This window comes from Stegodyphus dumicola, chromosome 11 (genome assembly GCF_044657685.1).
Source record: "Stegodyphus dumicola isolate Sdum_Otavi_A_Nest chromosome 11, ASM4465768v1".
Classification (NCBI taxonomy): domain Eukaryota; kingdom Metazoa; phylum Arthropoda; class Arachnida; order Araneae; family Eresidae; genus Stegodyphus; species Stegodyphus dumicola.
In genome coordinates, this window is record NC_140778.1 from 152144059 (window position 1) to 152168682 (window position 24624).

At 30.4% G+C, this 24624-nt stretch overlaps 1 protein-coding gene across 4 annotated transcripts in view; it reads right to left on the minus strand.

Annotated features, from left to right (window-relative positions):
* The window catches only part of LOC118196348 (mitochondrial thiamine pyrophosphate carrier-like), a 44301-nt gene extending 21203 nt beyond the window's left edge, over positions 1 to 23098 (minus strand). For 2 of the 4 annotated variants that reach the window (XM_035367779.2, XM_035367780.2), the window contains exons 1-6: positions 22639 to 22783; positions 18620 to 18761; positions 12093 to 12248; positions 8247 to 8426; positions 3134 to 3317; positions 141 to 441 (exon numbers count right to left, since the gene is read on the minus strand). In XM_035367779.2, the coding sequence (XP_035223670.1) occupies positions 141 to 441; positions 3134 to 3317; positions 8247 to 8426; positions 12093 to 12248; positions 18620 to 18751 (953 nt within the window). In that variant the 5' untranslated portion in view covers positions 18752 to 18761; positions 22639 to 22783. Of the gene's footprint in view, positions 1 to 140; positions 442 to 3133; positions 3318 to 8246; positions 8427 to 12092; positions 12249 to 18619; positions 18762 to 22638 lie in introns of all 4 variants that reach the window. The other 2 variants (XM_035367781.2, XM_035367782.2) reach the window with 2 other exon arrangements.
* Between the last annotated feature and the right edge of the window lie 1526 nt (positions 23099 to 24624).

A 24624-nucleotide genomic window follows, 5' to 3' on the forward strand; every position in this document is an offset into this window, starting at 1 on the left:
CACAAATAACAAATAAAATATTACACATAAAGAAGTTTCGCGAACAATTTCTGGTTAAAGAAGCAAAGGTGTTCAAGTTCAGGGTAGACTTCACATATTTTGAGCATTCATACATTCACATCATGCCAAATTGAAGTTACCTGTGAAAAAGAGCCAGAATTTTCAATGTTTCTTCATAATACAAAAAGTGACTTCCTGTAGTGCATGCAGCTTTTAATACACTAGGCCACAGGCCTTTGTATAAGCCAATAAATCCTTCTTCTCTGAGAATACAAGAGGCACAATGTAACACACCAGTATATCGACGAACAGCTCCAAATGCTTTCCTAGCTTCTTCAAATCCCTGTACTTGAAACCTCTTCTTTATTAAATCCAGAGGGTAAACAAGTACTTTTGCAGCTATACCAGACGCTGCACCACAGCAACTGCTCTGAACAGCAGCTAGAATATAATGTGGGACAAAAAGTTAATTCCATTTTCTTACAAACATTTACAAAATAAATACTTAAATAATTTACAGTTCTGCTTTATTTCTTTCTGTGACTTGACATAAGCTCAAGGCAAAATTCAGACAGGGTGTGGCACATAAAACTGGCCCATTCCTTCATGAGACATCAATAGATGAACATAATCAATGATTAAACAAAGTCAACAAATAAAATGAAATGCAATGTTTTGAATATGAACAACAATATAAATATTAATATATTTTTAACAAGAATTTAACAATCGGATATGGCAGTTATCGGATATGGCATTATCACACAGTCACCTGGCTTCACAAAACGAGACCTACTTCTCAACTTGTTAGGACAGGTTTCACTGGCTGCGTATGCATTACACATGCACCTGCAAGTCACACATCACAATCCCTTAATAGGAAGCCGAAAATAATTTAATTGTTGCCAAAAACACAATATACCATGATATTACAACGAGCTGGTTTTACGTGCCTCACCCTGTATAACTCTAGTGAGTGATTATGATGATGTTATTACTTACTTTCATATACCTAAAAACAATGCTTTAATTTAATATTAATCTACCATCCTCAAAGATATATTACACCTTCAGTTTCAACTTTACAACAGAAATTAATTAATTGAACATTTTACTACATAATTTCTATTCTCACAGCTAAAAGAAAATTTTTATAATTTATAATGCAATCTTATTTAATTAAACTCTCCTGGTATGAGAAATGAAACTGTAGTAGAAGCTTAATCCTTTGTCATTTTTTCTCTTTGAATTTCTAAAATCTTTCACCTACTGATACACCCCAATTAATGAAATGATTTCTAACAAAAATGCAAAGAGTAAGTGCTAAAAAATCTAAATTCAAAATAGATCATATGGCCAAATAAAAGTTATTGTATTTAGAATAAAAGACAAATATACTATTTTAAAAATGGAGTATTGTACTATCAAATAATAATGATTTGCATTAAAAATTTATAAGCAAGTTTGGTAATTAAAGTTATACCAGACGCTTCACACATTTACAGATGCTAAGATGTTTACAGATGTTTAGCTTTAGTTTAAATTTAACTTTTTTTTTTTTTTTAAATTTCTAATGATGTTATTCTTTTATTATTTTCAGCATGTCTTCCACCTTTTCTTTAAATACTTAACAAAACTTACTTTTTAAAATTTGCTTAAATGAATGAACTTATTTTTCAGATTAAGCTACTTAAAATATAGTTGAAAATTATTGATAACATTTTAATGTTTGTTATACTATGGGTTACTCCTCTTTTTTGTAGTTCGTTGACTGCCCTGGATTAACCACTAATATGAGTTAATTATAGACAACATTTTCAGTACTATCCTGGCTAACTGGAAATTGATTTTATATGTATATGTAACTCATGCAGTAATAGCAGAGAATATATATAATTTGTGGCATGTAAATTAATGTTTGTTTAACACTTCAACTAACAAGACAGAAAGATGTCAGATCCCTCATAAATTTGTTTGAAAAAACTTCAGATCCCTCATAAATTTGTTTGAAAAAACTATCTTCCAAACAGACTATTCAAATTATATGCCAGGAATGAAATATCATAATGACTTTAATTTATATTTACTAAACAAATGAATGATTAGATTAAATGATTACACTTTTGCCATTTCAAACCTAACATTAAGTAAAAGAAAAATATTTTTAATTATAAAAAATTAAAAAAGTGGTACTTTCTGATCGAGTGCACCTCCATCAAAAAATTGAATAAAAGTATTCACGAGTCAGTTACTATTAGGCAACCCACAATGTCGGCATATAGCAACTCAGATATGTGCATAGTATGTCTCTCTTGGCCTCTGCAAAATGCCAAATATGTGCAACTGTCTGATGTTAAGCAAAAACAGATCACTGTATATATAGTAAGAACAGAGCAAAAAAGAATTTCTTGAAAAAGGTAAAGTGTTTTTTTACTACATTTTTTTGCTTTTTAAATTTTATTGATTGACTGCTCTTTTATAGAATTCTTAATGCACTGCCATTTTGAAAATAGCTGATGTCTTTCATGCATGAGCTTGGCAAAAAATTACTCACGAACAAGTTGTCAACTTTTCAGTAAGAAGTGCAGATAATTAAAATGCACCAAAAATTATTACTTCATGAAAATTTCATGAAGGGACCAAAAAAAAAAAAAAAAAAAAAAAAAAAAAAAAAAAAATGGTGGTGGTTTCTTTGTTGCAAGAAAATTTTTTTAAATAAATGTACACAGGAAAACAATTTTTTTTATTGACTTATCTTTAAATTATGAATGCCAAATCACAGTTAATCGACATTGTCTAAGTTCAAAAAGGTCATTTATTTACTTTTCATATTCTGGCATAGTTGCTGCATCACTGCATATTTTAGTTCCATATATAATTTGACCAAATAACAATACCCTTAAAATCTTTAACATTTGACTGCATTCAGTCCCTTCAAGAGCATGTGCATAGTGATTTACCCATTTTGTTCATTTTCTCAAGATCAATTACTCTGAAAAACTACATTAGTATTTTACTAACAAAAAATTGTTTTTTAATTCTGCTTTAGCCTTTTAGATCTGAAAAGTACATAAAACATGCAAAACCTCAAATGGCATTTTATTCTTTCATGAATCAAAATTTTAATATTTACTTGTCTGAGATGAGCCTTTCTGGAAAACAAAATCCCACAACCCTTGAAAAAATTTATAAAATGCGAACTGTGCTCCAGCATTTGGCATTATCTGGATCAATGTTGGAGACAGGCCTTTGTAAAAACTGAGAAGACCTTCTGTACGAATCATGACTGTAGCAGCATGGAACATATTCTTGTAAGTCTGAAAACAAGTACATTATATCAGAAAGACTTTTCATCCTCAGCAGAATAAAATCCCGACTGAATATTTTATAATTTCTGTTTATAAGCAATAATTTTGAGAGAATTCAGAGCACTGATTTTCAAAGTAAAAATTCAATTCTTAATAAGAGTATTTATTGTTTAAATGAGATTCTATTGAAAGAAATGCTCAGTTCTATACACAGTAGTCATAAAAAAGTATCATACATGAATTAATATAACTTATAATAGAATTGATAACAGTGATTTATAAAGAGAGGGACAGAGGGGAAAAAAGGTATTTATCAAAATTTTATAGCATACAATTATTGCAAATGTTTATTCAGTATCAAACATAATACGAAAATAATCTGGCAAGCAGATTAATTCAATATTATTTACTTTCATAATGTTTTAATGAACTAATCTCTTTTAAGATTTTGTTTTAAAACATTAAGAAATTAATAAATAAATAATATACATTATCTTAACTTTCACACATTCAACTTCAACAATGAAAACCATTATAAGCACTCAATTCAATGACAATGAAATAATTTTATATGAGGTTTTTTTTTTCCTTACCAACAAATTTCTTATGATACCATAAGTTTTTAAAAGTTTTATTAGTAAGAATTAAAGAATTTCATATATGTCTTCTTTTGCAGCTTATTTATAAGAATGATGATATGCAATAAGCCTAGCACATTTGACAGTAAAAGTGCCAGCTGGCAAATCTAAAAAACACGAGGCAAATTATGAGGTTCTTTATTTATGGCAAATCTAAAAAACACGAGGCAAATTATGAGGTTCTTTATTTATGGCAAAGCTTGATGTGAGGTATTTATTACAACCTCATGATTATTAAGCATAACTTGTTAAAAGACCCTGCCTTATGTTAACATCATAAGGAAAATACCAAAAGCATAATAAAACTAGTTATTCCCACCAGAATCAAACATTGGATAAAATTGCCAGAACCTAATATCCTTCTGTCACTAGTGCATGACATGCAAAGACATTTTTGCTTTGAGAGATTGAAAGTTAAACCTTAAGTTGAACTAACTCAAGTATAATCAGAATTAGTTTCTATTCTGCCAATTAAAGAATATTAATCTCTTTAGTTTTCAACTCATTTTCTTTCAGAGGTAAGAAGAGAACATAGACACCTAATGCAATTTGGATTTGTGCCAAATGAAACAATGTGAATGATATATTTTAAATAAAAATAGGATAAAAAAATATTTGACAGTAATTCCATTCTGCAGGTGATTTCATTCAGATGTTCTTTCTTAAAAAATAGATTTTTTATTTATATTAAATAATACTTTTGTCAATATTTTATTGTTTAACTAATCATTTAAATTTTTATATTTCATGTAACAAATATGCATATAAATAATACTCTTTTTTTTAATAGTATTTATCTCACACATTTAAATTTCAGACAAAAAAGGGATACATAGTAATTATACATTTTTTTGAGGGATCCATAACTCAAGAGAAGTTAACATTTCCTGATAATCTATATTCATCATGCTTGTATGCACTATATAAATAGAAGAGTTGCTACATTGCAAATCAGTTACATCTATACAGCTGACTAATCACAGAGTGGCCACAAATATGAAGCACTGCTAGCTCTGCAGTTTTATTCCCGGGAGTAGAAATGCATGTTTCCCTAATGAATAATATAAATATTCCTAAAAACGTCTAAGGACAACCATCTGCTCTGCATAGATAAAATACCTCACACAGCTTTGACACATTAAAAAAATTAAACCAATTTTATAAAAAGTAAAAAAATTCGAAAGGGTTCAGATTTTAAATTACGTCCAAGGGTGCTTTTTTAACGTTTTGTGCATTACCTTTATTTATTAAATATCATGTTCTACGTAATCAAACCATAAAATTCAGTTCAACAGCAATATCGCAAAATAATTTTAAAATGAGCATATTTTTAGAATTTCCGATACACAGTCTTATGCGCCGTTCTTTTTGCTCGCTTTGAAATAATTTAGTTTGTTAATCAAAAATTCGTTGAAGTATTACAAACATGAAATCAATAATAAAACAAATTTCAGATTACAAATTAGGGCTTCCACATGCCCATATTCTATGAAAGATTATGTTATTCAAATTTTGATGGCTCTAGGTACTGTCGTTTTATCACAATGCAAGAAACATACATTCATGCAGATTCTTCATTATTTAATTTCTTTAAATATAATACAGGGCTCTAATATTTGGTGGCCACAACTTGAAAAGTGAATCGGACAATTATAGTGAACCTATGCAAAATGCCAAAATGAAATTAATAGTCCTTCAGGACAAATTGTGCCCCTTTGGACTAATAATGTCTATGCCAATCACAGAATTTTTTTCAAAAGCTCTCAGGTAGGTCAATCTCAAGATTAAGAGACTGGCATACAAAAAAAGTACATTTTTTAAAATCAAACTGTGATTTACTACTGAACAGTTTTAGTCCCAAAGCATTCAATAGAAAATACGAACCAAAACTAATAATTTTCCAAGATGAAAATTAATAATAGATCCACCAATGCAATAACAGGGTATGAAACAAACACATTTTATTGTTTATACGTCAGTATGAAAAACATTTTCACTGAAATCTATTAGTCATAGCCGTAATAATGACCTTAGTTATGTGCAGTAACTTAAAAAAAAAAAAAAAATCATATCTTTTAAATTCAGATTCAGCATTTCTGTTTTTTTTTCCATGCTTTTGACTTATAAATATATTATTATTGAATTATTATTGAATAACAATCAATCATTTAACTAATGTTCAATCATGTCAGGCAATGTTGTAGATAGTACCTTCTATATAGAAATAAGTAGTTATAATATATTGCAAAATATTAACAATATTTTTTAGAGAATAGGAAGTATATGGAGGAAAAAATTTTAAATGTTGCTGCTAAAGAGAAAATATATTACTTGCAGACAAATTTGCAGAAGACAAATATGCAACAATCTTATTATATATGATAGTTTTTATTCCATCTGAACAGTGCTAGTGGAAAATTAATAAGACTGCATTGTTAGTAAGAATGTCTATCATATTTTATGCACATAAATGGTTTAAAAAAGTGTTAAGTGCAATATGACACTAGATTTAGCATGGCATATTAATTCTTTACTTGAATTACTTCCTCACTTATTATTAAGTAATTATAAACAACCATTTTTTGTTTAGCAACCAGATGTAGGTTACTATTGTTGCCATTGTCAGTTAAAGCACAATTTATATTTGCCAAATAACTATTTCTATATATAAATACACTATAAACTATACAGGAAGTCTATAATTAAAAAACCCTATTTCGAAGCTGCCTACAAGCGAAACCAGTGATCAGAAAAGTGACATTTTGTGACATCTGATGCTTGCTGTGTTAAGACTTCAAATGCAAAGAACTAAAAATATACTTACTTATATATATCTGACGTTGTATAATTAATGAAAAGATGAGAATGTCTTTCAATGAAAACAAAATTAGTTACAAATAGTGTCACCACAGGAACCGGACTTGAGAGTCAAAATCATGTGGAAGCAACTGCTGCACTAGTGAATATTTGTAAGGATAACATCGGAAGATATTCCACAAGAACTTATGGAGAGTTGAGCATGGTCAATCTAGCATCTCTGCTATAGGCTAGACACTGGTGCCAGCCTGAAGGTTTTCTTCCATTTCTAGGACAAACAGAAAACAATCCTGCTTCTTCAAATTCTGTTATCATTTTCCAAAGGATTTTAACATTTATTTGACCTCTTAGAATCCCCTTCAAAGTCTGAAATTTCCGTAAAGCAGCTATTGTGGAATTGCTGTTTTGGTAAAACAATTTTACTACAAAGCCGATCTGGTACACTTATCACCACTGAGGACAACAAGCACATTAAAACCAAAGTCTCCACTAATGTTTCCAGGTTTTACAACAGCTGCTGCATGACATCGACAAAGATTTACATTTTTACTACAGGCTTTCAAAGTAAAATGCCCTCTGGTGACATTATTTGTAATTAATTTTTTTTTTTTTTTTTTTTTTTTTCCCCACTGACAGACATTCTCATCCCTTCCTTAAGTCCACTACAAAGTTTCACAACTTTCTGATTATTGGTTTCTCCTGTAGGAGGGCTTGGAGGCTTTGAAATACAGTTTTTTTTAATTATAAACACCCTGTACATAACATTTATTAATTAAAAAAAACTGCTATCAAGTGTTGAAACTTGGACATTCTCTAGTCCTGAAAAAAAATCAGTAATGATTTTCTTGGAAGGGATGTAGGCAGAAAAAGATCAGTCATGAAATGTATTATAGAGTAATAAGTTGAAATCCTTGATTATGGAAACATGAACGCAGAACAATAGCTTTAGACACTAGCATACAAAACTCTTGCAGTCATGCAAAGTAACCACAAGAAGAAATTCTAGGGCTATTTCTCAAACAATCCTGTTTTTTATTGAAAGTAATCAATAAACTGGATCACTGCTAATTGTAGGCAATTACTATGACGTATTGGAAGGCATTGTTATTCAAGACCTGTAACTGTCAAAAATCACTGCTGCTCCTAGTCTACTGCTGGGTTAAAAGCACACTTTCAAAAACAATATTTTAATTTAATAATTTGATTTTACACCTCTAAACAGCCTAAAAAACAAAAACAGAAAAACTAAAAGTTGTGACAAGTCCATCAAAATTGGAAGTTGACGAAGCATTAAGGTTAATTCATTTCTCACTAACATTTTTCCTGCATTGTGGATTTCAATTCACACTACGATTAAGTCAAAGTTGAGAGTTCTGTCTTCTATATACCCTAATAGCTAAAATGGCTTCTCCATAACAATCACAAAAGGGTTAATGATAATATTTCCAGTAACAAATGAACGATGATATATCATATGACTTACTTTAGGTTCTCCTTGTGCAACTAATCTTGTTCGCATGACATCAAATGGTAAGCTGCCAGTTGTTGCAATACATCCAGCAAGTGCTCCACAAGTAAAATTTACTATAGGTTTTACATCAGTGAGAATTCTGTTTGGTAGATGATCTGATGCTTGTTGTGTTAAGACTTCAAATGCAAAGAACTAAAAATATACTTACTTATATATATATATGACATTGTATAATTATTACACAATACAAAAATTTAACTTGTATCACAAATGCAAAGACACATATATAAAACACGCATTTATAAAAAAAATGGGAAGGGGGCATCTCTAGAAAATTTAATCTTGGAAATTAACACATTCACCATGAGACACTATATTGATCATCCTCAATTTTTTGCTTTACATTTCATGCAGACAATTTAAAACATGCTTTCAATAAAATGAAGAATGACATAACATATTGTTACGAATTTAATATTTAAAAAGCTAATGTTAGTTCAGTTATAAATTAAATGGTTTTATTTCTTGTGCAGTGCAGCGCGTGATGAATATTAAAAGAAAGCTAAACGAGAAAATTGAAAATACAAGGAACGCATGCATTAAATAAATAAATATCTCTTTTTGATTTCGAGAAAGTACTAGAAAATTCTAGCGCGTGATTTTTAAAATCTTATAAAAGAAGGAAAACATCTCAGTTCGTAGTAGTTGCTTAGTTTGTTGTTGTTTAGAAAACTGCTCTTGTTGATTGTAGCAAATTCGCAGATTAGCTTTCTTTAGCTGTTTTGAATTACGTTCTATTGGACATTTGAGTAGTTAAAAGATAACTACTGTGAGATATTGTTACACTGCATGATAATTTGAGAAAATTTAAGCATTTTTCTTGTGATAATAATAAATTTTTGTTAATTTTTCATCGGACTTGTGCATTCATTTCATAACGAACCCGTACACAAGTAACAATATCAAGTGCCTGTGCTTAGTTTAAACATGGCAGGAAACATTTTATTGCATAAAACTACACTGCAGCTTACATTTTGATAAGAGGCTTCAGCATAAATGCCGTACCAAGTTTGAATTTAGATATCGATGTGCAAAAGTGAGTATCCTACTGTACAACATAAAAAACATTCTTTCCAATCTGTATTTGTCTTTAGTGTCAAAGTGGTCTTTCTTAAATTACTTACAGCTGCAATTTAACAGCATTGCACCAATAAGAAGCATGAATATAAGCTATCAAAACCTGTATTACCAACCCAAATGAAACAAAATTCATAATCAACTAGCAAACTTTTCCAGGGCAAGCTGCTATACTCATTCAAAATGAACTCCCAGGATGTAGTGAGCAAGATGCCCAGAAAACATTAATTTGAAAATTAATCAGAAACTTACACTAAGTGGAGTTTTTATCCCATGAAGGTATTATAATTTTTTTTTCACCAACAGTACTGAAATAGTTTTTATAAAATTTTCTACGTCGAGAAATTTCTAATTGGAAGTTTACAGGAATTGGAAGCACTTCTTAAGAAGTTTTATAACTGAAGATAGACTGGTGTCCAATTAAAATCACAAATACAAATAATGCAATCTTGAAGATAATTAGCTTATTGTAATGAAATTTTACATATAGATGCCCAATACTAATAAATAACAACAATAACATTAAAAAATAATCAGGAGGTAAATATTTTCACCCTGATTCAAAGTCCGAAATCCGGAAGTCCATTATCCAGAATGATCTAAAATTCAGATCTCAAAACCACCAACAATGTTTTCTCATAGGCTCTATGCATGAGCATTTGATTTCCTCCTCCGCGCATAATAAAACATCTGGAAAGTCCCAATTCTTAATTTCATTTCCACACTAAATAAAATACCTTGTTATTGAAGAAACAATCATATTATCATAAATTGATATGATCAGTAATTTGGCTCTGTTGCTGCATATCTGCTTGGCACACATCGCAAACCGAAATATTCCGTATAGACACATCGTTGATCTTATGGCAACCTGGCGAATCATTATTTATTATACTTTCCTTCATCACCGCATGGTTATTAAAACATGACAACTTGAGTAATGACTCATGTAGTGAAGCCTAAACAATTTTTTTTTTATATTAGTAATTGAATAATAAAGGAGTAGTGTAACCATTTATGTTGACATTACGCTTGGCGATGATTACAAATTCAAGTTAAATACGCTAAAAAGTGTTGACGAGGAAAAATTTTCCAAAAATTTCTTTCCCATATGCTAAAAATAGATTTTGATGATGATAATCAAAGATTATATTTAGGGCTATTTGAATTAATAACTGACTTGTTATTCACGTAAACCCAGCGCCAGGCTCGTATGGCCACACGGAGTCGCAGAATTTAAGACTCGGACAGCATCAAGCGGTAAGATATTTAGTGCCGACCCTCAATAAGTTTAAATATATGTGAGAATTTATTTATTCAGAACTCTGATAAGCCTTAAGCATGTGCAAGAAATAGACATAAGTATAATAAATAACTAAACTAATACAATTCAGGCTTAATGTCTCAGTGCAAGAAATAATGTCTGAGTGCGATAGAAGCAAGATAAAATTTAACAGAACAATTTGTCGTTAGTCGCTAAGTTCATGATGCATAGCAAAATATGTATACTGAAGGATAGCTAAATTTAATGATGATAGCCACCAATTTTAAAGGTTTTTCAGATATCGCAAAACAAAGGTGAAATTTTTCAATTAACGGATTTTGTACAGAAATATGGAGAAGTGGTAATAAATGAAGATGATATAAAAGAAGTTTTTCATTGTGATGACAGTGCTTCTCAATAATCAATCAGTTAATTAATGAAGGGCGAAATCTGTTGTATGGTCCTAGGTCCAGAAAATACCGCTACCGATAGTGAAGAAAGTGACAGAGACGTTACCGAAAATGAAAAAATTTAGATTGACAAGTTAGTCAGAATTCTCGAAGCAGAAGTTACAGGACTTCAACAATGTAACTAAACAAGACAGAATTAAAGAGAAAGTATTAGCACAAAAAATGAAGCAACATAAACAACTTACATTGAAAGAAATGTTTAATAAGGTAAACAAATAAATATCAAGCATTGTTTTTGTAAATTTTGAGACCCTTTAGATCATAAATACTTCATTATTTCATAAATCATGATTTCATATTTTTAATTTTATAATTTCTATATGCGATCTCACTAGATTTAAACTGATGAACTAATATCTGGAAAAATCTCAAATCCGGAATTGTTGAAGTCCCGATGAGTCTGGATTTCGGACTTTGTACTGTACTTATAACCACTAAACAAGTTCTGCTTGAAATAGATAAATTTCAATCTACCAAGAGCTTTTTACTTCAATCCATTCATTTATATTGAATCTTACTAAATTTGCTTAGTGGCTATAAGTGATTCAAGACACTTATAACCACTAAGCAATTTTTGCTTGAAATAGATCCATTTCAATCTACCAAGAGCTTTTTATTTCAATCTATCCTTTTAATTGAAATAAGCCAAACCTGTGATTTTGCATAAATGAGGCACAATTTTACAGAAAAATTTCCTAAATATGGAAACTGGTCAATTTCATATTTCTTAAGAAACACTCTTTTAAAAACCACTAGATGCTTATATTACACTTATCATTCCCCACATTATGTGTGACTCTTAAGTACTTAAAACATTAGTAACACAGATAGCTATTTTTGAATTATTCCAAAAAATAAGTTTGTAAATTTTAGACATTAGGTCCAGATAACAAGCAAATACTGTAGCCAGCTTTTTAGAATATCCCATGCAACAAATACAAAACAAGGAGAATTTATTGAATACAAACAGCAAAAATAAAGTTTTACTTGCAGGGCACCATATGAGGTGGATAAGAGCTGAGCAGGGACTATCCCTTTCCAGAGAGCCTGTGCTCCCTCTTCCTTCAGTATGCAGTGAAATGCATGAAGCATGCCCTTGTATTTGGAACGTTTGCAGTGGCTACCTATTGGTTCAATTTGAAGCTGTAAAATAATTATTCAAATTATGTCATTTTTGATAAAAAGAACAAAATTAATTATGCTTCTTACAAATTACATTACACATAATGAGATAAACAATGGATAAGCTGACATGAAGCAAAATGGATAAAATCACTTAGTTTAAATAGATAAGATAACTGGAGAATTTTTCTTTGGTCTAATGTTTTACTTTATGCTCACTGGCCCACTTAAGTACCATTAGAGTATAAGTACAAAACACTTAATGGACTGGGATATTTTATTTGATTCTAATGAAATACACTAGAGCTATCTGCCTATAAGGAGGAATGTCTTTATAAAGAACTTTCTAAGAAAAACATCTCCTTGTTGCATAAAAAAATGCATTAAATTTTGTAAAAATGATTTATTTTAATAGATAAAGTCATTGGAGAATTTTCCATGGGTTTAATTTTTTTACTGGATGTTTACTGGCACACTTAAGTACCATTAGAAAACACAGGACATTGAATGAACTGGGTTACTTGATTATAATTAAATACACTAGAGCTATTTACCTACTAGGAAGGATGCCTTTTTAGGGAATATTCCAAGAACAACAATATCTCCTTTTTCATTAAAAGTAAAAAATCGTGAAAATTTTGTGTATCAATATCTCCTTCAATCCTACGCTAAAAGTAAAACCATGGTAAACTACCATCATTTTAAGTTTTTGCTGCATAACTATTGACTAATTTGATGCCCATGAAATGAGTATTCAAGAAGACTTTTGCTGACATAGACAAGAGATTTTTACTACCAAAACTAGCATCTGTCTAACCATTTGAATAGCTACATTCTCAACATATTTACAAGATATGCATGATTCTGATCTGCTGTTTCTGAGGCCTATCAGTGGTTTGCAACTTATGACTTCACACAAGCCATTAAATCATGATTTTAATCACGGTAATTTTTTTAAATAATGGGAAAAGTGTTAAAATCAAAGATAATCTGCAATTCTTTTAAATTTTAAAACTGGAAGCTTTTTTAGAAGTAGTAAAATTATTTAAATTTTTTTATCATTTAAAATTATTTAAAATTTTTATTTAATATTTTTTGTAGTAAAATTATTTAAAATGATATGTAAAAACAACACCTTCTTAAAAATCTAAACTAGAATATAAAATAAATATTTGCTTATGCTACAAATGAGGAATTCCCAACCCTTTCCTTAACACTTAAAAGAGTGGTTTTCTTTATCAACCCTCTTGCACTTTTCTCTGTAATATACAGTATACAACATAATCATAATACAAATGACAGCACATACAAAACTTAAAGATAACAATTAGGCTAAGGAAATGAAAAAAAAGTTTTGAAAAAAAAAATGGTTTATTAGATTTATGTGCTTTATTATTAATAATTTTAATTTTACAGATACAAATAAGTTTTCAGAAAAAGGAATCATAGATTCCAACTGCTGTTTAACCACACTTTTTTTAACAAGTTTCAATGGTCAGAGTAGATGAAAGAACAAGTAGATTTTTGTTGTGGTTGACAAGCTTTCCATTCTTTCCCCCCCCCCTTGTATTTTCTTGTATTCCGTGCTTTACTTTTTTGTATTGCATTTATATGCATTAAAACATTTTTATATATAAAAATACTAATTAAAAAATATATTAAATCATTTTTGTGTATTTTATTTCCTTATATTTATTTTATGTGATTTCGTCTTTACAACATGATATAGCGATTAATATTAATTATAAGTTTTATGAATACTGTTTTTTGTATTCCATAGGATTTTGATATACCAATCAACTGCCTTTGCGTATTCAGCTATCAATTCCCAAAAGGGTCGACATCATTGAGAATCCCTGTTATAGATACATCATTTCAAAGTACAGAAATTTCCTAAAATTAATGGTGATGCCACCTCCATCTATAGCAACTTAAATCATTTATAATGGTAAATTTACAACAGATTTTACACCAAATGTAGTATCTGGTTTACATCGCATGAACAATAGCATTGTTGCAAACAAGTGGAAAGAATGGACATCTATTAGTAATCTTCCGGCCAAGATTTTCTGTTAGTTTTCTGTTGAAGTGTAAATAATCATTCTTCGCTGAATTTGATTCTCTGATTTGTTTTGAGTGAAAATAAATCAAAGAAATTCAATACTTGGCATTGTACACAGCCTTGGCACATTAAGCATTATATATCTATTTATTGTATATAAAACAGTTATCCTTTTCATGAAGCTTTATGTATTGCTAGGGTTTCCACAATATGGTTAGATTTTGTGTGGCAGCCCATTAGTAGAAAAGAACCAAATATACCATCTGATGTATGTTGGAGCTTGATGCAATTGTCTTAAAAGCTATAAAAAGAACTGGCCAGATTTCTTGCAATTTGCAAAAAAGACAGAATTCCACCAATCATAATTACTCACATTGTATTAGGAAACAACTGAGGAAAGAAAAGATCTAGGAGTTGAGAAAATTGAAGGAAAAATAGATGATACTAAATTAAACTAACAACATAGAAATTATACTAATAGCATAATAATAAGTTAAACTAATAGCATAGAATTTTGAAGTTAAACTAATAGCATAGAAGACTACCATAAAGTTCAAAATAAATTAATTAAAGAAAATATTCCTTTCCACACTTTCAAGTTAAATGCAGAGAAATTCCTCCACATTGTTATTAAAGGACTTTCCTCCAACTTTACATCTGAGGAAATAAAAGAATAATTAACTCAACTGGATATTTCAGTAATCAGATGTAATCAATTACAACGGATGCGCAATGGTATCACTGTATTCTTACCAGCGTAAAATGTAGAAGTTCCAAGCACGGCAGAAGGAAAAACTATTTTTGATGTTAAATATATTTGTGATATATGAGTTGGAATAGCCTTTTTATAAAAGCAGACCTGGGCCAGTGTAGTGCTTTAATTGCCAGCATTATGAGCACACACAGCGAGAATGTTGAAATACTCCCTGTGATGTTAGATGTTTGGAAACACACAAATCTTATGAATACCCACTCAAAAATAATAAAGAAGTTCAAGAACAGTGTATGCTTTGAAATGGATTACATGTTTTATGTGATAAAAATTGTCCCAAGCATCTTGGAAACACCATGAAAGAAGTAACACCAAAAACTGCAAACTCTATTAAGAATTACAATTCAGGGAAAAAAGATAGTCAATCTAATAGTTCGACTAACAATAACCACTTCTAAATTAATACCAACAACAGAACTTGTTTGACTTCTAAATTAATACCAACAACAAATCACAAACTTTTAACAGTAATAAATCTTATGCAACAGTAGCTAAAAAGTAATACTAACATTATATAGAAAAATGAAAATACCAATGAAAATAGATACTCTGAATATAATTAGGATGACTTTACAGAATTTATTACAAATGTTTATCAATTATACCTCAATATTAAGCCAACGGACAACAAACTTAATCCGTGAACTATTACTTATTACTGCACTGGCCGCAGTAAAGTTATTCGCTAGCCGTGAACTAAAATAAATTCACATGCTTATTTATTGTACTGCTCTGATTATTATCAGTACTTTACACAATATTGATTTCTAAATAACCTATATCTAGTTATTTTGGATTAGAATGCTTATCTTCACAGTTTTTAGTAAGCTGTTCCTTGGATTTGATAAGTTATTGTACATAGTTACTGAACATATTATATGCTCTAATTTACTCAAGTATTTTTATTCATTTATTTTATTTTCATTTACTGTACTTAGCTTACTATTACAAGATTATGCCATATGAAATATTATGCTTTTGTTTGATGACATATTCTGACGATAGATGGCAGCACCTCCTGGATCCATATCTTGCCTCTGAGTTTTCAGCATTTGCAGTGCATATGTTTTTCCACTTAGCTGAATTCTCATGAATTCACTACCTATGCTACACAATTTAATATATTAAATATGAAAGTAAAGGCCTTAGGGTCGTAGACTTTCGATTAAAGTAATGATCTCCGATCTTGCAACTTGTGAAACAGAATCAAGATGTAATAGACAAAAATATTCAGTAAACAGTTCCTAACATGGTAGCTAAATAAAATGTCGATCCCTCACTTTATCTGAAGTTAGTTTTAGTCACTCTGGATAAAATCCAAAATGCTTACTGCAGTAACGCTGAAATTGTTAAAGTCTGAAATAATCACAAAATAGTTTAAATCATTTTTAAAAAGCATGATATGAATATCTACAGTCATCAGCACAGTTTTAGTACATATTTTATAACCAAAATATAAAGCTTTAGTAGCAAGTGAAAACAAGCATTGGAATCAGTTAAAGAAAAGTATGCAGAAATTGCTTTGTTCAGCATTACATTAAGATTTTTAATTCATGCTCCACTTTTTTTGTGAATAAAGTAAGAGTCAGTTACCACACCTGAATGGTTGAAATAAATAACTCTTGAGAAAAGATGTATGGAGGGAGGGGGGAACTGACTATCATTGAAATGTTAAGCACAGCAAGAGCTTCATCAATAAAATTTTCGACTTTTGGAGTCAAGCCCAACAAAATGAAAAATCAGTTTGTAGCTGGAAAGGCAGTAAAATCTTTTACACTGTTTAAAGTACTAAATAAAATGATAATAATGCACAAATCCAGATATGAATACTATTCATATGGTTATTTTTACTTCAATTGTATATTTGTATTTAAATAAAAAAAAATCTAATTACAAGAGCTTTTTCTTTTGTTTTACTGTTTATGTGTATATTTTTACACAATTATATTTAAATTATTACAGTGATTTTGTAACTTACTAATACCAAAAAGCTGCCAAGATATTTTAATGTTTTTATGTTACTAATTTATAAAATTATGTGCAAATTATATTACCACAAATTATTATTTATTATATTAATAGTACAAACGTCGTTAATCCGGACTTGTCGGGACTTTGGCGATTCCGGATTATCGATTTTTTCGGATTATAGATCATCAGTTTAAATCTCGTAAGATGGCAGGCAGAAATTCTAAAATTAAAAATATGAAACCGTAATTTATGAAATAAAGAACAATTATGATCTAAAGGGTATCAAAATTTACAAAAAAAAAAAAAAAAAAAGCTTATATTTATTTGTTTACTTTATTAAACATTTCTTTCAATGTAAGTTGTTTAAGTTGCTTTATTTTATGTGATAATACTTTCTCTTTAATTCTATAAACAGACATAATTTCTTGTTCAGTTACAAAGTTCCTCTGTTCAAGTCCCGTAATTGCTGTGCCGAGAATACCGACTAACTTGTCGAATTTTTTTCGTTTCAATCGAAATTTTTTTCGTTTTCACTAACCTCTCTGTCACCTTCTTCATGTCTTTATCCATTTCTTGCAGCAATTCCACTTTTTGTTTGATGGATATCGAAACATACTTTCGTTTTGTAGATCCTTTGGAAGCTCCAGCATCGGAAATTCTATTTGACATAATCGAAAGTTCAAGTTTACTTTTATAAAATTGCTCTTACAGTCTGCAAAAAATAATAAGTCGCATCCAATTCGAAGATTAAGGAACAATGCAATCATCAACATTAACTGAAATAGATAATTAGAGAATTTTAGCTTATACCGTCCGTTATACATTAAACGCGCAAGCGAAAACATATTCTGCGCTTGCGCACACGCATATGCGCAGTCGTAAAGGTCTTACGCGCACGCGTAAACGCCTATGCGCATGTGTCAACGCGGCGCATGCGCAGAAAGTTTTTAGCTTTGAGGTCCGGATTACAGATCATTCAGGATTATGGATGTCCGAATTAATGACTTTTGACTGTATTTTACCTGCACTGAAAAGTCCAAAAAAGTATATTAATGAGACAAAGCAATACATTGTTAAAAAATAGTTATGTAGCAACTCCAAACAACATTGCCAAAATATTTATAAGGTTGCCAAAGTACTTTGTTGACAACCTAGGTAAGTGGCATAGCACATGGCTGTTTCATCTGGACACAATGCCAACATTGCATGGATGTCAAATTTGAGCAATTTTATCATGTTTTTTAAGCAAAAATAGATTGCTAAGTATATGGGGAGTACAGCAGTGTGAAAAAAAAACTAAGTGTTTTACAACCAATGTTTCTTGCTTTTTTAATTTTATTGGTTGATTACTCTTGTGTAGAATTCTTAATGTGCACCACTTTGTAAATGGCTGTTTCCTGTTGAACATCAGTTTGATAAAAAAATACCCATTTTGTTTGTGGATACTCTCCAACCAATAAGTTCATAACTTTTCAATGGAAGGATGAAAAAAATGCTTGTTCTGAAAATTTTGAAATATCACAAAAATATCAAAATGCACACATCTTTCCAAAAAGATAAAATAATCAATTGAGAATCCATACATGCCTGAAATCTTATTTTAATGACATCTAAAGGCTGAAATAAAGTACGTGTCACAAAACCGCTAACTGCTCCGGCAATGATATAATCCAACTTATGAAATTTTTGCACAGCAGATTCTCTTTCAAAACCCACCATGATGATAACACTGAAAAATATTTAAAAAATTCAGATTAAAAACCATTTATACATGAAACATAAGAAAGTTTACAAGACAGTGAAACACATAACACATTATTAAAACATATTACAGAGCAAATACAAAGGAAGCACAGTAATTTATTAAAAATTAAATTATGGCAAAATTTAGCCTTGAACTAGTTTTAAAGAAAAATAAGGTACTTTTCCGTTTCGCCGGCGCGAATCTCGCCAAACAGACTTCATTGGCGACAACATACAGTATATACAGAAAATATGTTAACAAATGTTAGTTCTAAGAATTTTTTATTTTGAAGGCATAAACATTTTAATATCATTTAAAATTTTGAAAAAAGCCAATAAATAAAGACAATAAATTTGTAAAAAGACATTAATTTAAGAACGTGGTTCAACATCCTGATTCACCGGTTCCTATCACGTAACCCGTAGCGATCTCATCTCACGTAAACTACACTACAAAAATCTAATCCTCTCAGTAATTATCTACATTAATTTCAAGTTAAATCTTAATTTGGAATAAAAGTTTAAATGCAAGAATTATTTCAATTTGTACAAATAGCTTATTCAGAAATTATGTAAAACCGCAGTGCTTTATTTTGCTAGTGCATTCTCATTAGAACTGATGAATTTAACCCTTGACTTTTCTATATTTTCGCCTTCGGGTGAGCAGTGTGGTTGCATTCTAATTGACTTAATTACCACGAATGGCCTTAGGGCATAAAATTGAACTATCTTCTAAAAATTGTATGTAATTGTATGCCAGTATTGAAAGAAACAATCAATATGATAAGAAATGGGTGCAATTTGTTTTGAAAATGAGACGTAAAAGGTTACCAGCGAGGATATTCTGTTTGGTATCAGTTGTGCCATTATTGGCGACTTTATCACCTGCACTGGCGAAACAGAAAAGTACCAAAAATAATTTAAGGGAGACAGTTCTTGTGTCTCTTTCATACAAAAAGAAATAAAGCTTTATATTTCTTTTTAAAATCACTGATTTAAGACTTAATTTTGCTATAATTGAAGCACACAGAATTCGGCATGAAAGAAACCCTAGTGGGGCTGTATTGACTTTACTTCCAGCAGTTAATTTTACTTTTTTAATATAGCAGACTAAGCAACTTGGATTGACAGTTAATAAAATTTCTTCTTCTTTTTTTTTGGTAAAATCTGCGATTGGGTTATTGCAACCATATACATTTAAACTGACTTTTCTTTGCATGGTTTAAATACATTTTGCTTTCTCTTTTTAAGAAATTGGTATCTCTGATAATGACAGTAATCTAAAATAAGGGTAGTCTGTATTTAGAGTACCCCTTGGATTATCGCCAAGTTGTTGTTTCATTTATGGTAAGCTAAGTATTTTACGTTGAATCTTATGGAAACCCTATTATGACGGGATTGGTTGAAATGCATGACTGCGGTGATTTTGACTATTGGGATAATATTTCTCGGGCCTTATTTATGCGTTGGATGTTGGTTAGGAAGTACATTGCTTATTTTGTATTATTAGCTGGTAGTAAGATTAAGATGAAGTTTCTGCATGCTTTGGACCGAATGGGAAAGAAAACATTGATTGACTGGTGTGCAAATGAAAATTTAAATGGCTTCATTCCTCTCTCAGTGAATTGTGCAGTGAGATTTAAGGATTTGAAAACTGGAATTCATATCAACACTATGGAAGGTATGTAGGGTGTAATAAAAAGAGATTTTCGAAAGAAATGCCACCAACAGTCCGGCAGTATGGAGGATATTTTTCAGTTCTACTTTTATGAATTTATGTGGCGATGGCAGTATACAAATTCTAGTTCAGATAATTATAGACAGTTTTTGGATGCTGTTAAGAAATTCTGTGAGCAACACACCGAAGACTCAGAAATTTCTAAATAAGGTAAGTCGATATTTCCTTTTTGTAATGCACAGATTAGATAATACATATTTCCATTTGTATGTTATTTCCTTGTTTTATTTTGATTTAAAGTACAGTTTACAAGATTATAATTTTTTTATGTTTTGGACGCTATTTCACTTAGGAGGGCATCACAAGTAAACAGAATAAAAAAAAAACAAGAAAAATTGCCAATTTTTCCCAAGGGGTACCCTAAAATAGTTACACTATTTAGGCATATCAAGCTTTTGTGGAGGATAAACTATTGTGCAATATCCTTCCGTACATCATGGTATGAATTAAGTTTTATAATAACCAGAAGTTGTGGTGCTGAAATGCATTATTTTTTTATTTATTAAAAGGATATTTACATTAGCCTTCATAGAAGACTTCTTAGAGGAAAGTAATTCTATCCACCTTACACTTAAGGGGGGTGGGGGACATGTGAATTCTCTCAGTCTACTACTTCCATAACTCTCGGATTTATGATCTTTAATAATAAGAAGTTATAATAATTTAATTTCATGAATATATTTAATATTAAATGCAACAAATGCCTCTGTTAAAAGTTATCATTCAGTTTTTAATTCAAGCAAATCAAAAACTTTATATACATTACAGCAAAAATGATTTAGTTCTTTGATTTCTTTTACATTAATATCATATAGAAAGCATCTGATAACTACCTTAGGTAACTGCATATCAAATTTGTGTTAGGAATTAAAACTCTAATGAGATTTTGCACTTCAATAGAGCATTAATTTAATATTACACTTAACAGACATCTGGGATTGACCTGTTCATTTCTTAATCCCTACGGCCAGTCTTGCCATAAGTAGGAGAAAAAGTGAAGGATTTTTATAGTAGTCATTACAAATGTTGAAGAAGATATAAAAGAAATTTTGTGCAGACATTTAAAGAAACTTGAGATAAAATCAGAAGACTTTTGAGATTTAAAGAATACAATTTCATTGATACATCTGTGTATCATCAGGTAAAATCCTAGTATACGGTGCAGCCTTGGCGCGACTTTGAAAATTATCGCCAACACCAAAAATGATCCAAAGAACGTCTATATATATATTATACACACATAGTATATGCATACTATATACTATGTTTAACTGTATATTTTCTTTGAATGACTTGTTAACTACTCATTGTATATGTCCCGTTTTTACTGCTCATCATAAAGTCGCCAAATCCTGTGTGCACCGGATACTAGGATTAAACCCATCATCATCATTTTCATAACAAACCACAGTGCACTTTTTAACATTTTGAGTATTTTTGTCAATCAAGTTCTTTATTTTTATTCCTGTTTTGCAGCTCTTCATTTTTCGTATTAACTTTAAAATCATAATAGCTTTGAAAACTAAAATTCATTTCTTTACAAAACGTTCTGAATTAGCTCCCCTAAATAATGAAAAACCTATCTAGGAACCCATACGGCGGTAATATATTTGCCTTGCAACTTGTTTTTTTAATTTCCTTTTTTGCGGAATACCCGTAAAAGTAAGTTGCCTTCTGGCTTAATAAATAATTAAATAATATCCTGCATGCGAATTATGAATGCACGGGCTGGCTCACTGGTGGTCTTCTGCTTCAATAAGGCCATCCAGTATTCAAAGAGACAGAGATCGGTGAATGACATATTTCAGGTCACTTCATTCTGGTCTTAGAACACTTTAAGATTATTCAACAAAAAGCTCTGCTAGAAGTAATTACAGAGTTACGAACTGAAGATTAAATCATTCAAATAACTGCTGCTGTATATATTGATCACATGTCATTAGTATCAAAATAGCTACTGCGTTAACGATAAACTAAAATCAATTTAAAAATCATAACATAATGATCGGAAAATACGAACGATCGACTGTCTTACAAATATAGACAGAATCACCATAACAATCTCAGCACACATTGACATTTAGAGAATTCTTTAAAGCCTTAATGAAAATTGGAAACAACACACCATTTCCGTCCTTGCTGAACTTGCAGAAATTCAATTTGAACCACATACACAATTATATATGTATTATACGATTCGAAATAGATGATATTCAATAAAAGTACCAAAGTAATTCATCTAAGGATTATTCAAGGGATGAAATTAAAATACCAACCACCCCTAAATGTAATTTTTAAATTCGACATCAATCTTTCATCACTTTAAATATCGTAAACAAATCTTCACGGTCACGGTGTTTTTAGTATGACCTTCACAATATGTGCAAGTTCCAGCAGTCGCTGTCAGCCGCAGTTCACAATATGCCTCTTAAAACAGCCTTTATATCTCTCTCACTTTTTTAGTTTTCAAATTTATCCAATGAATAACGTTATTAATAAACGGCAGTAATTAGTAATATCATTATTTTTAGTCCAAAGGGACCCTGAAACGACTATTGTTTTCGTTTTGCGTTGAAAATTTTAAAAGGCTGTATCACTTTTCAAATCGTTGCCATCAAATAGTATCCCCCTGTATTATATATTTGAAGAAATTTACTAATGAAGAATCTGCTTAAATGTATGTATGTTTCTCACATTGTGATAACGGTACCTAGAGCTATCCAATTTTGAATAATGTAATCCTACTGCGAATATGGGCATCTGAAAGCCAAGATTTGAAATTCGGAATTTGTTTTCTTATCGCTTTCATATTTTGTAAAACTTTAGCGAATTTTTTGAATAACAAACTCAACGATTTAAATGCGAGCAGTGGCAACACTCAACGGGGGCAGGGAGAAACTTTTTTATATCCAGTGCACGGAACTATGCATCAGAAATCCTAAAGATATGCTCATTTTAAAATTATTTTGCGTTATTGCTGTTTTGGGGTCTTATTAACTGCTAGACACCCATTTAGAAAATAAACTGTTTTAATAAATCAAAATATACAAATAGCGTTAGGATAACATAAATCTCAGCCCTCCTCAAATGGAAGGGAAAAATGACAATGAATACAGTGTGTACACGGACTCGTAAAAACAGAAGGCAAAAGTTCTCTTTTTCAGTCACGCAAAGATGAGATTCTTATCGCGTATGCACGAGAAGGAGAACTCGAGGCGCTGAAGAAATGTGTGTGTGTGTGTGGGGGGGGGGGAGGTAGTCCTCCAATCTCGAACTGAATTTTATGGTTTAAGTGCAAAGAACATGATATTTAATAAACAAAGGCAACGCACAAAACATTAAAAAAAAAAAAAAAAACTCCCTTTGGACGTAATTTAAAATCTGAAACCTTTCAGAATTTTTCCTTTTTTTTTTTTACATTTTCTGCCACTACTTCTTTCATAAGTCATCCTCTGTGTAGAATATTTCTACAAAATATGCACTTTAGAATAGATTTTATTAGTTTTCGTCAGTGGTGCACTGCGAGCTTTTGTCTTTTTGAATATTCTGCTAAGGCTCGAGCAAAATATTCATAATTACACGTTTTTGTCGATTTTAGTCAAAACGAATTAAGAAACAAATTTGCTTAAAATGAAGAATGAATTTTTATTCGAATTCGTCGAATAAAATTATACACTCACGCACACAAAAAATGCCATTAAAAGTCTCTAAAATTACTTTTCGTTGAAGAGTGACTTCGTATTTCATGGAGTTCGTAATAATTATTCCTTTCAAATGCAATTTAGCATAGAACAATCACTGATCAAATGGAAGGGAAAAATGACAATGGGAACTTTAAAATCAGGCAAAAATCGAACATCATTTGCATAGAGTTTGAATAAATTTTATCGATTTCAAGGGCGATCAAATACAAGTCTCTCTTCTTTGGGAAAGAGAACTTTTGTTGAAGTAGAGGAATTTATGTCTGATCGCATACAAAATCTATAAAGCTGTATTCAAAATCTACGCCAATTAGAATTTGTTTGTTTGCTTAGTTTGGCACATTATAAAATGTTTTTGATAACCTAACAGCCAGAAAAAAAGAGATTCTGAGTAATAATTATTCCTTTCA